This window comes from Rhinoraja longicauda, chromosome 34 (genome assembly GCF_053455715.1).
Source record: "Rhinoraja longicauda isolate Sanriku21f chromosome 34, sRhiLon1.1, whole genome shotgun sequence".
NCBI classification, from domain to species: domain Eukaryota; kingdom Metazoa; phylum Chordata; class Chondrichthyes; order Rajiformes; family Arhynchobatidae; genus Rhinoraja; species Rhinoraja longicauda.
This window is the reverse complement of record NC_135986.1, coordinates 8,960,552-8,971,991: the sequence shown is the minus strand read 5'-3', so window position 1 is coordinate 8,971,991 and position 11,440 is coordinate 8,960,552. Positions and strand designations below refer to the sequence as shown.

The 11,440-nt window shown below is 53.2% G+C and overlaps 1 protein-coding gene across 1 annotated transcript in view; it reads right to left on the bottom strand.

Annotated features, from left to right (window-relative positions):
* Window positions 1-546: 546 nt before the first annotated feature.
* Window positions 547-11,440, bottom strand: part of LOC144609733 (phospholipase D2-like) — a 94,344-nt gene continuing 83,450 nt past the window's right edge. Inside the window, 2 exon segments of the mRNA XM_078428242.1 lie at window positions 547-4,671; window positions 7,915-8,032. Of these exon segments, the coding sequence (XP_078284368.1) occupies window positions 4,447-4,671; window positions 7,915-8,032 (343 nt within the window). The 3' untranslated portion in view covers window positions 547-4,446.

The window sequence follows — 11,440 nt, the reverse complement described above, 5'->3', positions numbered from 1 at the left end:
TCAGGTAAAATCCAGGACATGCAGAAGGTATTGGAAGCTGTGCATAACAGCTATTTAGTTTAGTTTAGAGATACAGCGCGGAAACAGGCCCTTCGGCCCACCGGGTCCGTGCCGACCAGCGATCCCCGCACACTAACACTATCCCGCACCCACTAGGGACAATCTTTACATTTACATCGAGCCAATTAACCTACAAACCCGCACGTCTTTGGAGTGTGGGTGGAAATCGAAGATCTCGGAGAAAACCCACGCAGGTCACGGGGAGAACGTACAAACTCCGTACAGACGGCGCCCGTAGTCGGGATGGAACCCGGGTCTCCGGCGCTGCATTCGCTGTAAGGCGGCAACTCTACCGCCGCGCCACCGTTTTGATAAACGACAATGTAATACCCAGCCCCAGCCCCAGCCCCAGTCACAGCCCGTCACAGCCCCAGCCCACAGCCCCAGCTCCAGCCCCAGCCCCAGCCCCAGCCCCAGCCCCAGCCCCAGCCCCAGCCCCAGCCCCAGCGCTTACAGAGATTTGGACTCCAAGTTAAACGGTAACAGTTTTATTCATGTGTAGTTTTGTTCCCTGTTCTATTAAAACTCTATAACTATACTTATTACAAAATGCTGGCATGTTGCTTGTGACTATAATGTCTCCTGGATGGAACGACAGACAAGGCAAGAGTCTTTCAAAGAAAGAAAACTCAGTGATAAATACAGAACAGCACGGTCGTGCAGCGGGCAGAACTGCTGCCTTGCTGCCCCAGAGACCTGGGTTCCATCCTGACCTTGGGCACTGTGTGTGTGTGTGTGTGTGTGTGTGTGTGCGTGTCAGTGTGCATGGGTGGTAGTGTGTGCGTGCACATGTGTGTGTGTGTGTGTGTGTGTCTGTGTGAGTGTGCATGGGTGGTAGTGTGTGCGTTCACATGTGTGTGTGTGTGTCAGTGTGTGCTTCTGTGTGAGTGTGCATGGGTGGGAGTGTGTGCGTGCACATGTGTGTGTGTGTCAGTGTGTGCGCCTGCTTGCCTATGGGTGAGGGTGCGTGCTAGTGTGTGCAGGCACATGTGTGTGTGTGTGCACGCGAGTGTGCACATGACTGCGTGTGGGTGTGCACGTGTCCATGTGCCTGTGAGTGTGTACATGCGTGAGTGTGGGAAGTGAGTGTGAGCAGACGTGCATGTGAGTGTGTGCACGTGTCCACGTGCATGCACGCGTGTGAGTGTGTGGGAAGTAGTGTATGGGATGTGAGTGCGTGTGGGCGTGCATGCACGTGTCCATGTGCGTGTGAATGTGGTAGTGTGTGTGTGTGTGTGTGTTAGTGAGTGTGTGTGTGAGTGTGTGTGTGAGTGCGTGGAATGTACTTGATGGGAGTGTGGGCAGAATAAAATGGGTTCAGTGGTGATGGTGGGTATGGACTCAGTGGGCCGAGTGGCCTCTTTCCCTGCTGCCTTACTTTATTGAAGTCTATTGAATGCAGAATGTACTGTGATCTCAACACTGGGTGGCAGTGCAGGTTTGGGTGATTAGTGTTGCCAACTGTCCCGTATTAGCCGGGACATCCCGTATTTTGGGCTAAATTGGTTTGTCCCGTATTAGGACCGGGAGGCGCTGTAGGCCCGGACACTGTAGGCCCAGACACTGTAGGCCCGGACACTGTAGGCCCGGACACTGTAGGCCCGGGGGGCTGCTGTAGGCCCGGATGCTGTAGGCCCGGACACTGTAGGCCCAGACACTGTAGGCCTGGACACTGTAGGCCCGGACACTGTAGGCCCAGACACTGTAGGCCCGGACACTGTAGGCCCGGACACTGTAGGCCCGGACACTGTAGGCCCGGACACTGTAGGCCCGGACACTGTAGGCCCGGACACGGCAGGCCCAGAAACTGTAGGCCCGGACACTGTAGGCCCGGACACTGTAGGTCCGGACAATGTAGGCCTGGACAATGTAGGCCCGGACAATGTAGGCCCGGACAATGTAGGCCCGGACACTGTAGGTCCAGACAATGTAGGCCTGGACAATGTAGGCCCGGACAATGTAGGCCTGGACAATGTAGGCCCGGACAATGTAGGCCCGGACAATGTAGGCCTGGACACTGTAGGCCCGGGCACTGTAGACCTGGACACTGTAGACCCTGAAAGTGTAGGCCTGGACAATGTAGGACCGGGCACTGTAGGCTAAGGGAATGTGTTCGGGGGAGCAGAGCCGAGTGTGTTTGCCTAACTGGGGTTGCATAACAACTCGCCTCCCGGCCCGGGCGGTCGCCATTGTTGGAGCGGGAGCACGTGGCCGCCGACTGGGCGAGGTCAGGTGGGGCGCGGGGCGGTGACGTCACCTTGTCCCTTATTTGGGAGTGAGATAGTTGGCAACCCCTAGTGGTGAGTGGAAGTTCTGCTCGGCTTTTGTGAACCAAAGTGACTTCTTATTTAAAAAAGTTGCAAAGATTAAAAGCCGTGGTGTACAGTCACGGAAGCAAGAACAAACGGCACTGTGGAGACGTGTAGAAAGGAACTACAGATGCTGGTTTACAACCAAGATAGTAAGACCCAACAGGATGAGTCTGAGGAAGGGTCTCGACCCAAAACGCCACCCATTCCTTCCCTCCAGAGATGCTGCCTGTCCCGCTGAGTTAGTTACTCCAGCATTTGTCTCTCTTCCCAATGGGATGAACATTGACTTCTCTAACTTCAAGTAGCCCCTGCTTTCCCTCTCTCTCCGTCTCTCCCCCACCCTAGTTCTCCAACCAGTCTGACTGACCCCGATTTAATTTTATCTTTGCATTCCTCGTTGTCAACTTCCCCCAGCTAACGATGATGTTTAGTTTTTATTTAGTTAAGTTTAGTTTAGAGATACAGCGCGGAAACAGGCCCTTCGGCCCACCGGGTCCGCGCCGCCCAGCGATCCCCGCACACTAACACTATCCTACACCCACTAGGGACAATTTTTACATTTACCCAGCCAATTAACCTCCAAACCCGCACGTCTTTGGAGTGTGGGAGGAAACCGGAGATCTCGGAGAAAACCCACGCAGGTCACGGGGAGAACGTACAAACTCTGTACAGACAGCACCCGTGGTCGGGATTGAACCCGGGTCTCCGGCGCAGCATTCGCTGTAAGGCGGCAACTCTACTGCCGCGCCACCGTGACCGCCCTCTATTTAACATTTTTTTTTAACTGCGTCCCCTTTGATGTCTCGTTTTCACACCTTACCTTTCCTTATCTCTGTGCCTCCCTCTCCCCTGACTCAGTCCGAAGAAGGGTCTCGACCCTGAAATGCCGCCCATTCCTTCTCTCCCGAGATGCTGCCTGTCCCGCTGAGTTACTCCAGCATTGACATATGATGAAAGAATGGATCGACTGGGCTTGTATTCACTGGCATTTAGAAGGGGATCTTATAGAAACATATAACATTCTTAAGGGATTGGCCAGGCCAGATGCAGGAAATATGTTCCCCATGTTGGGGGGAGTCCAGAACCAGGGGTCACACAGTTTAAGGATATGGGGTGGGCCATTTAGGACTGAGATGAGGAAACACTTTTCCACCCAGAGAGTTGTGAATATGTGGAATTCTCTGCCACAGAGGGCAGTGGAGGCCAATTCACTGGATGTTTTCAAGAGAGAGCTAGATAGAGCTCTTGGGGCTAACAGAATCAAGGGGTGTGGGGAGAAAGCAGGAACGGGGTACTGATTGTGGATAATCAGCCGTGATCATAAACCAGCATCTGCAGTTCTCTCTATCGAGTTACTCCAGTACTTTATGTCTTGTTTTGGTATAAACTAGCATCTGCAGTTCTCTCTATCGAGTTACTCCAGCACTTTATGTCTTGTTTTGGTATAAACTAGCACCTGCAGTTCTCTCTACCTTGAGTTACTCCATCACTTTCCGTCTCTGTCCTTACTTCTTGTTCCTGTAACCTTGGATTTGCACGACCTAATTTGTTTTTCTCTTTTAAATACTAGAAAACAACGTACAGTGTATAACGTTAGAAAAAAGACGACCTTTTGGAAGATTGCCGGAGCGCAGAAACGGAGATGGCGGCGCGAGATTTGGGTCCGGAGGGCGTCTCTGGAGATGGGATTGTCCTCTGGGGTGATGTCCAAGCCTTCTGCTCGGTCGTAGGGTGACTTGGAAGCCTACTGGACCTCCTGACTCAATCTCGTGGACAGAACCCGTTTCTAATTTCTTTCTCCCCGCCTTCCTGCCTTCCCGCTCGCTCGAAATCTTGTCACAGTCCATTGGCAGAAGGCCAGAAGATGGGCAGGACTTCTTGGTTGAGTTGGTGGACTTGTCAATGGACACCAGAGCCAAGGCTAGATGATCTCCAGGGTGTGACTTCTCAGGTGGACCATCAACGGGGGGGGAAAAGTACCAGGGCAAAGATTGTCGAGGATGAATGTTTGAGGTTAGTCCAGATACTTCCAAGTCTGGGGCAGGTGGGGCTGGCCAATGGTGGTGGACTCTCACTAGGTCCAGACTTCCATGGGGATCATCCCCTCCTTGCAGATCAGGGGGGGCAGGAGGTATTCCTCGATCAGGAAGTAGAGTGGGTACTGGACCAGGATGCCACGGACCTGCGACAGCTTATCCCGGGCTTGATCCGGGTTCTCCGTGGCCAGGGCAGGGTCAGCGGCTATCTCCCGCAGGCGGGACAGGCTGGGGGCAGAGTTGGATGGTAGGCACTTGAAAACCTGGAGGGGGGGAGGGGAGGGGGAGAGGAGAGGAGAAGGAAGGGGAGAGGGGAGGGGAGAGGGAGAGGGAGAGGAGAGGAGAAGGAATGGGAGAGGGGAGAGGGGAGAGGGGAGGGGAGGGGAGGGGGAGAGGGAAGGGGAGAGGGGAGAGGAGAGGAGAAGGAAGGGGAGAGGGGAGAGGGGAGGAGAAGGAAGGGAGAGGGGAGAGGGGAGGAGAAGGAAGGGGAGAGGGGAGAGGGGAGGAGAAGGAAGGGGAGAGGGGAGAGGGGAGGAGAAGGAAGGGGAGAGGGGAGGAGAAGGAAGGGGAGAGGGGAGAGGGGAGGAGAAGGAAGGGGAGAGGGGAGAGGGGAGGAGAAGGAAGGGGAGAGGGGAGGGGAGGGGGAGAGGGAAGGGGAGAGGGGAGGGGAGGGGGAGAGGGAAGGGGAGAGGGGAGGGGAGGGGAGGGGGAGAGGGAAGGGGAGAGGGGGAGGGGGAGAGGGGAGAGGGGAGGGGAGAGGAGAGGGGAGGGGGAGAGGGGAGGGGGAGAGGGGAGAGGGGAGGGGAGAGGGGAGAGGGGAGGGGAGAGGGGAGGGGGAGAGGGGAGGGGGAGAGGGGAGAGGGGAGGGGAGAGGGGAGGGAAGGGGAGGGGAGAGGGGAGAGGGGAGGAGAAGGAAGGGGAGAGGGGAGAGGGGAGGAGAAGGAAGGGGAGAGGGGAGAGGGGAGGAGAAGGAAGGGGAGAGGGGAGAGGGGAGGAGAAGGAAGGGGAGAGGGGAGGGGAGGGGGGAGGGGAGAGGGGAGGGGAGAGGGGAGAGGGAGAGGGGAGAGGGGAGGGGAGGGGGAGAGGGGAGGGGAGAGGGGAGAGGGGAGGGGAGAGGGGAGAGGGAGAGGGGAGAGGGGAGGGGGAGAGGGGAGGGGAGAGGGGAGGAGAAGGAAGGGGAGAGGGGAGGGGAGGGGGAGAGGGGAGGGGAGAGGGGAGAGGGGAGGGGAGAGGGGAGAGGGAGAGGGGAGGGGAGAGGGGAGAGGGGAGGGGAGGGGAGAGGGAGAGGGAGAGGGGAGAGGGGAGGGGAGGGGGAGAGGGGAGGGGAGAGGGGAGGAGAAGGAAGGGGAGAGGGGAGGGGAGAGGAGAGGGGAAAGAGGAGAGGAGAAGGTTGGGGTGAGATGAGGGGGAGAGGAAGAAGAGAGGAGAGGAAGGGGGGAGGGGAGAGGGGAGGAGAGGGAAGGAGGAGAGGGGAAAGGAGGGGTGGAGAGGAGAGGTTAAGAGGGCAGAGGGGGGAGGGGAGAGGGGAGAGGAATGGGAAGGGGGAGAGAGAAAAGGAGATGGGAGGGGAGGGGGAGGGAGGGGAGGGGAGGGGGAGGGGGAGGGGGAGGGGAGGGGGAGGGGAGGGGGAGGGGAGGGGAGGGGAGGGGGAGGGGAGGGGAGGGGGAGGGGGAGGGGGAGGGAGGGGAGGGGGAGGGGAGGGGGAGGGGAGGGAGGGAAAAGAGAGAGGCGAGGGGAAAGAAGATGAGAAAGGAGGGGAGGGGGGGAGGAGAAAAGATGGGAGAAAGAAGAAAACAAGGGTAGGGAGGAAAGGGGAGGGGAATGGAGATGGGAGAGGGTAGAGGAGAGGGGATGGGAGGAGAGAGGGGAGGAAAGAGGAGAGGGAAGAGGAGAGGGGGAAGAAAGTAGAGGGAGGAGGAGAGGGGAGGAAGGGGAGAGGGGGAAGATAGGAGAGGAGAGGGGAGGGGAGAGGGAAGGGAGAGGGGAGGGGAGGGGAGGGGAGGGAGAGGGGAGAGGGGAGAGGAGGAAGGGGAGAGGGAGGAGAAAGGAGAGGAGAAAGGAGGAGAGGAGGAAGGGGAGTGGGGAGGGGAGGGGAGAGGGGAGGGGGAGAGGAGAGGGGAGGGGAGGAGAGGGGAGGGGAGGAGAGGAGGGAGTAAAAACACAAAATCTAATTAAACTTTGCCAAACACTCGTGTACATCAAAAACACTTGTGAACAACAGAGCAAAACGTCGCGGTTTTACACCCATTAGTGTGGGACCCACTCTTGGTAAAGACTGTTCAGGGCAGCACGGTGGCGCAGCGGTAGAGTTGCTGCCTCACAGCGCCGGAGACCCGGGTTCCATCCTGACCACGGGCTCTGTCTGTGCGGAGTTTGCACATTCTCCCCGTGACCTGCGTGGGTTTTCTCCGGGCGCTCCGGTTTCCTCCCACACTCCAAAATCGTGCAGGTTTGTAGGTTAATTGGCTTGGTGTGAATGTAAATTGTCCCTAGTGTGTGTGGGATAGTGTTAGTGTGCGGGGATCGCTGGGCGGCGCGGACCCGGTGGGCCGAAGGGCCTGTTTCCGCTCTGTATCTGTAAATCTACAAGCTGGTTCCACAAGGTACATGCACTGAAACTCATAAATGAGACATTGGAGATACAGTTCATAAGGTCTTAAGTGATAGGAGCACTTAATTCGGCCCGTCAAGACTACTCCACCATTCAATCCTGGCTGATAGTAAGTTTAGAGATACTGCGCGGAAACAGGCCCTTCGGCCCACCGGGTCCGCGCCGCCCAGCGATCCCCGCACGCTAACACTATCCCACACACACTAGGGACAATTTTTACATTTACACCAAACCAATTAACCCACAAACCTGCACGTCTTTGGAGTGTGGGAGGAAACCGAAGATCTCGGAGAAAACCCACGCAGGTCACGGGGAGAACGTACAACACTGGAATTTAGAAGGATGAGAGGAGATCTTATCGAAACGTATAAGATTATTAAGGGGTTGGACACGTTAGAGGCAGGAGACATGTTCCCAATGTTGGGGGAGTCCAGAACAAGGGGCCACAGTTTAAGAATAAGGGGTAGGCCATTTAGAACGGAGATGAGGAAAAACCTTTTTCAGCCAGAGAGTTGTGAATCTGTGGAATTCTCTGCCTCAGAAGGCAGTGGAGGCCAGTTCTCTGAATGCATTCAAGAGAGAGCTAGATAGAGCTCTTAAGGATAGCGGAGTCAGGGGGTAAGGGGAGAAGGCAGGAACGGGGTACTGATTGAGAATGATCAGCCATGATCACATTGAATGGCGGTGTTGGCTCGAAGGGCCGAATGGCCTCCTCCTGCACCTATTGTCTACGTACAGACAGCACCCGTGGTCGGGATCGAACCCGTGTCTCCGGCGCGGCATTCGCTGTAAGGCGGCAACTCTACCGAGAGTGACCCATCTCTCCCTCCCAGCCCCATTCTCCTGCCTTCTCTCCGTAGCCCCTGATTCCGTGAGAGGGTTCGTGAGGACCTACCTGGTCGTAGATGTTGGCGTTGGTGGTTGCCCGGGCGTTCCAGAGCTCCTGGAAGCATTGGTCACTCACCGGATCACGCACGCGAACCATCTCGTCGTCAGAGAGCCCGAGGTGCACCCTGGGAGAAAGAGAGAGGCACAGTAAACCCTCGTTACAAACACCCATCGTTAAGGAAGAATGGCGCCAATTATTGTCCGACTTGCCCCAGCCAACCAACATCCCTTCAGTCTGAAGAAGGGCCTCCCCCGAAATATATATACGTTTAAATTATTAGAGAAACATACACCGATCAGACAAAACATTATGACCACTGACAGGTGAAGTGAATAACATTGATTATCTTGTTACAATGGCACCTGTCAAGGGGTGGGATATATTAGGCAGCAAGTGAACAGTCAGTTCTTGAAGTTGACGTGTTGGATGCAGGAGAAATGGGCAGGAGTAAAGACCTGAGCGACTTTGACAAGGGCCACATTGTTGTGGCCAGACGACTGGGTCAGAGCATCTCTGAAACGGCAAGGCTTGTGGAGTGCTCCCGGTCAGCAGTGGTGAGTACCGACCGACAGTGGTCCGAGGAGGGACAAACCACAAACCGGCCATCACAACGCCATTAGTTTCAATATAATTATGGAGAAGGTCAAATCTGGACCAAGGGTTGAGATTTTGGATTGGAGAAAGGCTAATTTTGAGGAGATGAGAAAGGATTTAAAAGGAGTGAAATGGAACTTTTTGTTTTATGAAAAGGATATAATAGAGAAATGGAAGATATTTAAAGGTGAAATTTTGAGAGTACAGAGTCTTTATGTCCCTGTTCGGTGGAAAGGAAAGAATAATAATTTGAAAGAGCCGTGGTTTTCCAGGGAAATTGGACACTTGGTTCGGAAAAAGAGGGAGATATACAATAAATATAAGCGGCAGGGAGTAAATGAGGTTCTTGAGGAATATAAAGAATGTAAAAGGAATCTTAAGAAGGAAATTAGAAAAGCGAAAAAAAGATTAGACGCTGCTTTGGTAAGTAAAGTAAAAGTAAACCCCAAGGGGTTCTACAGATATGTCAATAGCAAAAGGATAGCGAGGGATAAAATTGATCCATTAGAGAGTCAGAGTGGACAGCTCTGTGCTGAGCCGGAAGAAATGGGGGAGATATTAAACAATTTCTTTCCTTCGGTATTCACCGAGGAGAAGGATATTGAATTATGTGAGGTAAGCGAAACAAGTAGAGTAGTGATGGAAATTATGAGGATCAAAGAAGAGGAGGTACGGACACTTTTGAGAAATATAAAAGTGGATAAGTCTCCAGGTCCTGATAGGATATGCCCTAGGACATTGAGGGAAGTTAGTGCAGAAATAGCAGGGGCTATGACGGAAATATTTCAAACATCATTAGAAACGGGGATGGTGCCGGAAGATTGGCACATTGCGCATGTTGTGCCTTTGTTTAAAAAAGGTTCTAAAAGTAAACCTAGCAATTATAGACCTGTTAGTTTGACGTCTGTGGTGGGAAAATTAATGGAAAAGATACTTAGGGACAATATATATAATTATTTGGATAAACAAGGCCTGATTAGAAACAGTCAACATGGATTTGTGCCTGGAAGGTCATGTTTGACTAATCTTCTTGAATTTTTTGAGGAGGTTACCAGGGAAATTGATAGGGGCAAGGCTGTGGATGTTGTCTATATGGACTTCAGTAAGGCATTTGACAAGGTTCCACATGGAAGGTTGATTAAGAAGGTTAAATCGTTGGGTATTAATAGTGAGGTTGCAAGATGGATTCAACAATGGCTGAATGGGAGATACCAGAGGGTAATGGTTGACAACTGTATGTCAGGTTGGAGGCCAGTGTCTAGTGGAGTACCCCAAGGATCTGTGTTGGGTCCACTGTTGTTTGTCATTTACATTAATGATCTGGATGATGGTGTGGCAAATTGGATTAGTAAATATTCAGATGATACTAAGATAGGTGGTGTAGTTAATAATGAAGTAGAGTTTCAAAGTCTACAGAGAGACTTGGGCCTTTTGGAAGGGTGGGCTGAAAGATGGCAGATGGAGTTTAATGCTGATAAGTGTGAGGTGCTGCATTTTGGTAGGACAAATCAAAATAGGACATACAGGCTAAATGGTAGGGAATTGAGGAATGCAGTGGAACAGAGGGATCTGGGAATAACTGTGCATTGTTCCCTGAAGGTGGAATCTCATGTGGATAGGGTGGTGAAGAAGGCGTTTGGTATGCTTGCCTTTATAAATCAGAGCATCGAGTATAGAAGTTGGGATGTAATGTTAAAATTGTACAGGGCATTGGTGAGGCCGAATCTGGAGTATGGTGTGCAGTTCTGGTCGCCAAATTATAGGAAGGATGTCGACAAAATGGAGAGGGTACAGAGGAGATTTGCTAGAATGTTGCCTGGGTTTCAGCACTTATATCATCATTATCATATATATACAGCCGGAAACAGGCCTTTTCGGCCCTCCAAGTCCGTGCCGCCCAGCGATCCCCGTACATTAACACTATCCTACACCCACTAGGGACAATTTTTACATTTACCCAGCCAATTAACCTACATACCTGTACGTCTTTGGAGTGTGGGAGGAAACCGAAGATCTCGGAGAAAACCCACGCAGGTCACGGGGAGAACGTACAAACTCCTTACAGTACAGCACCCGTAGTCAGGATCGAACCTAAGTCTCCGGCGCTGCATTCGCTGTAAAGCAGCAACTCTACCGCTGCGCTACCGTGCCGCCCAGAGAGAGGTTGAACAGGTTGGGTCTTTATTCTTTGGAGCGTAGAAGGTTGAGGGGGGACTTGATAGAGGTTTTAAAAATTTTGAGAGGGACGGACAGAGTTGACGTGGGTAGGCTTTTCCCTTTGAGAGTGGGGAAGATTCCAACAAGGGGACATAGCTTCAGAATTGAGGGACAAAAGTTTAGGGGTAACATGAGGGGGAACTTCTTTACTCAGAGGGTGGTGGCTGTATGGAATGGGCTTCCAGTGGAAGTGGTGGAGGCTGGCTCGATTTTATTATTTAAGAGTAAATTGGATAGGTATATGGATAGGAGGGGATTAGAGGGTTATGGTCTGAGAGCAGGTAGATGAGACTAGGACAGGGAGAATGGTCGGCGTGGACTGGTAGGGCCGGACAGGCCTGTTTCCGTGCTGTAGTTGTTATATGGTTATATGGTTATATGGCGACAGGCAGGGTGTTGGGCGCCCAAGGCTCATCGATGCGCGAGGGCAACGAAGGCTATCCCGTCTGGTCCGAACCGACAGAAGGTCGACTGTGGCACAAGTCACGGGAAATGTTAATGGTGGTGACGGGAGGAATGTGTCACAATACACAGTGCATCGCACCCTGCTGTGTATGGGGCTGCACACCGAGGACCAACAGCATATTAGGCAGGTGGGGATAATGTTCTGGCTCATCAGGTCATAATGTTTTGGCTGAAATTCTTATAGAATTGGACAGACTGGATGCAGGAAACATGTTCCCAATGTTGGGGGAGTCCAGAACCAGGGGCCACACAGTTT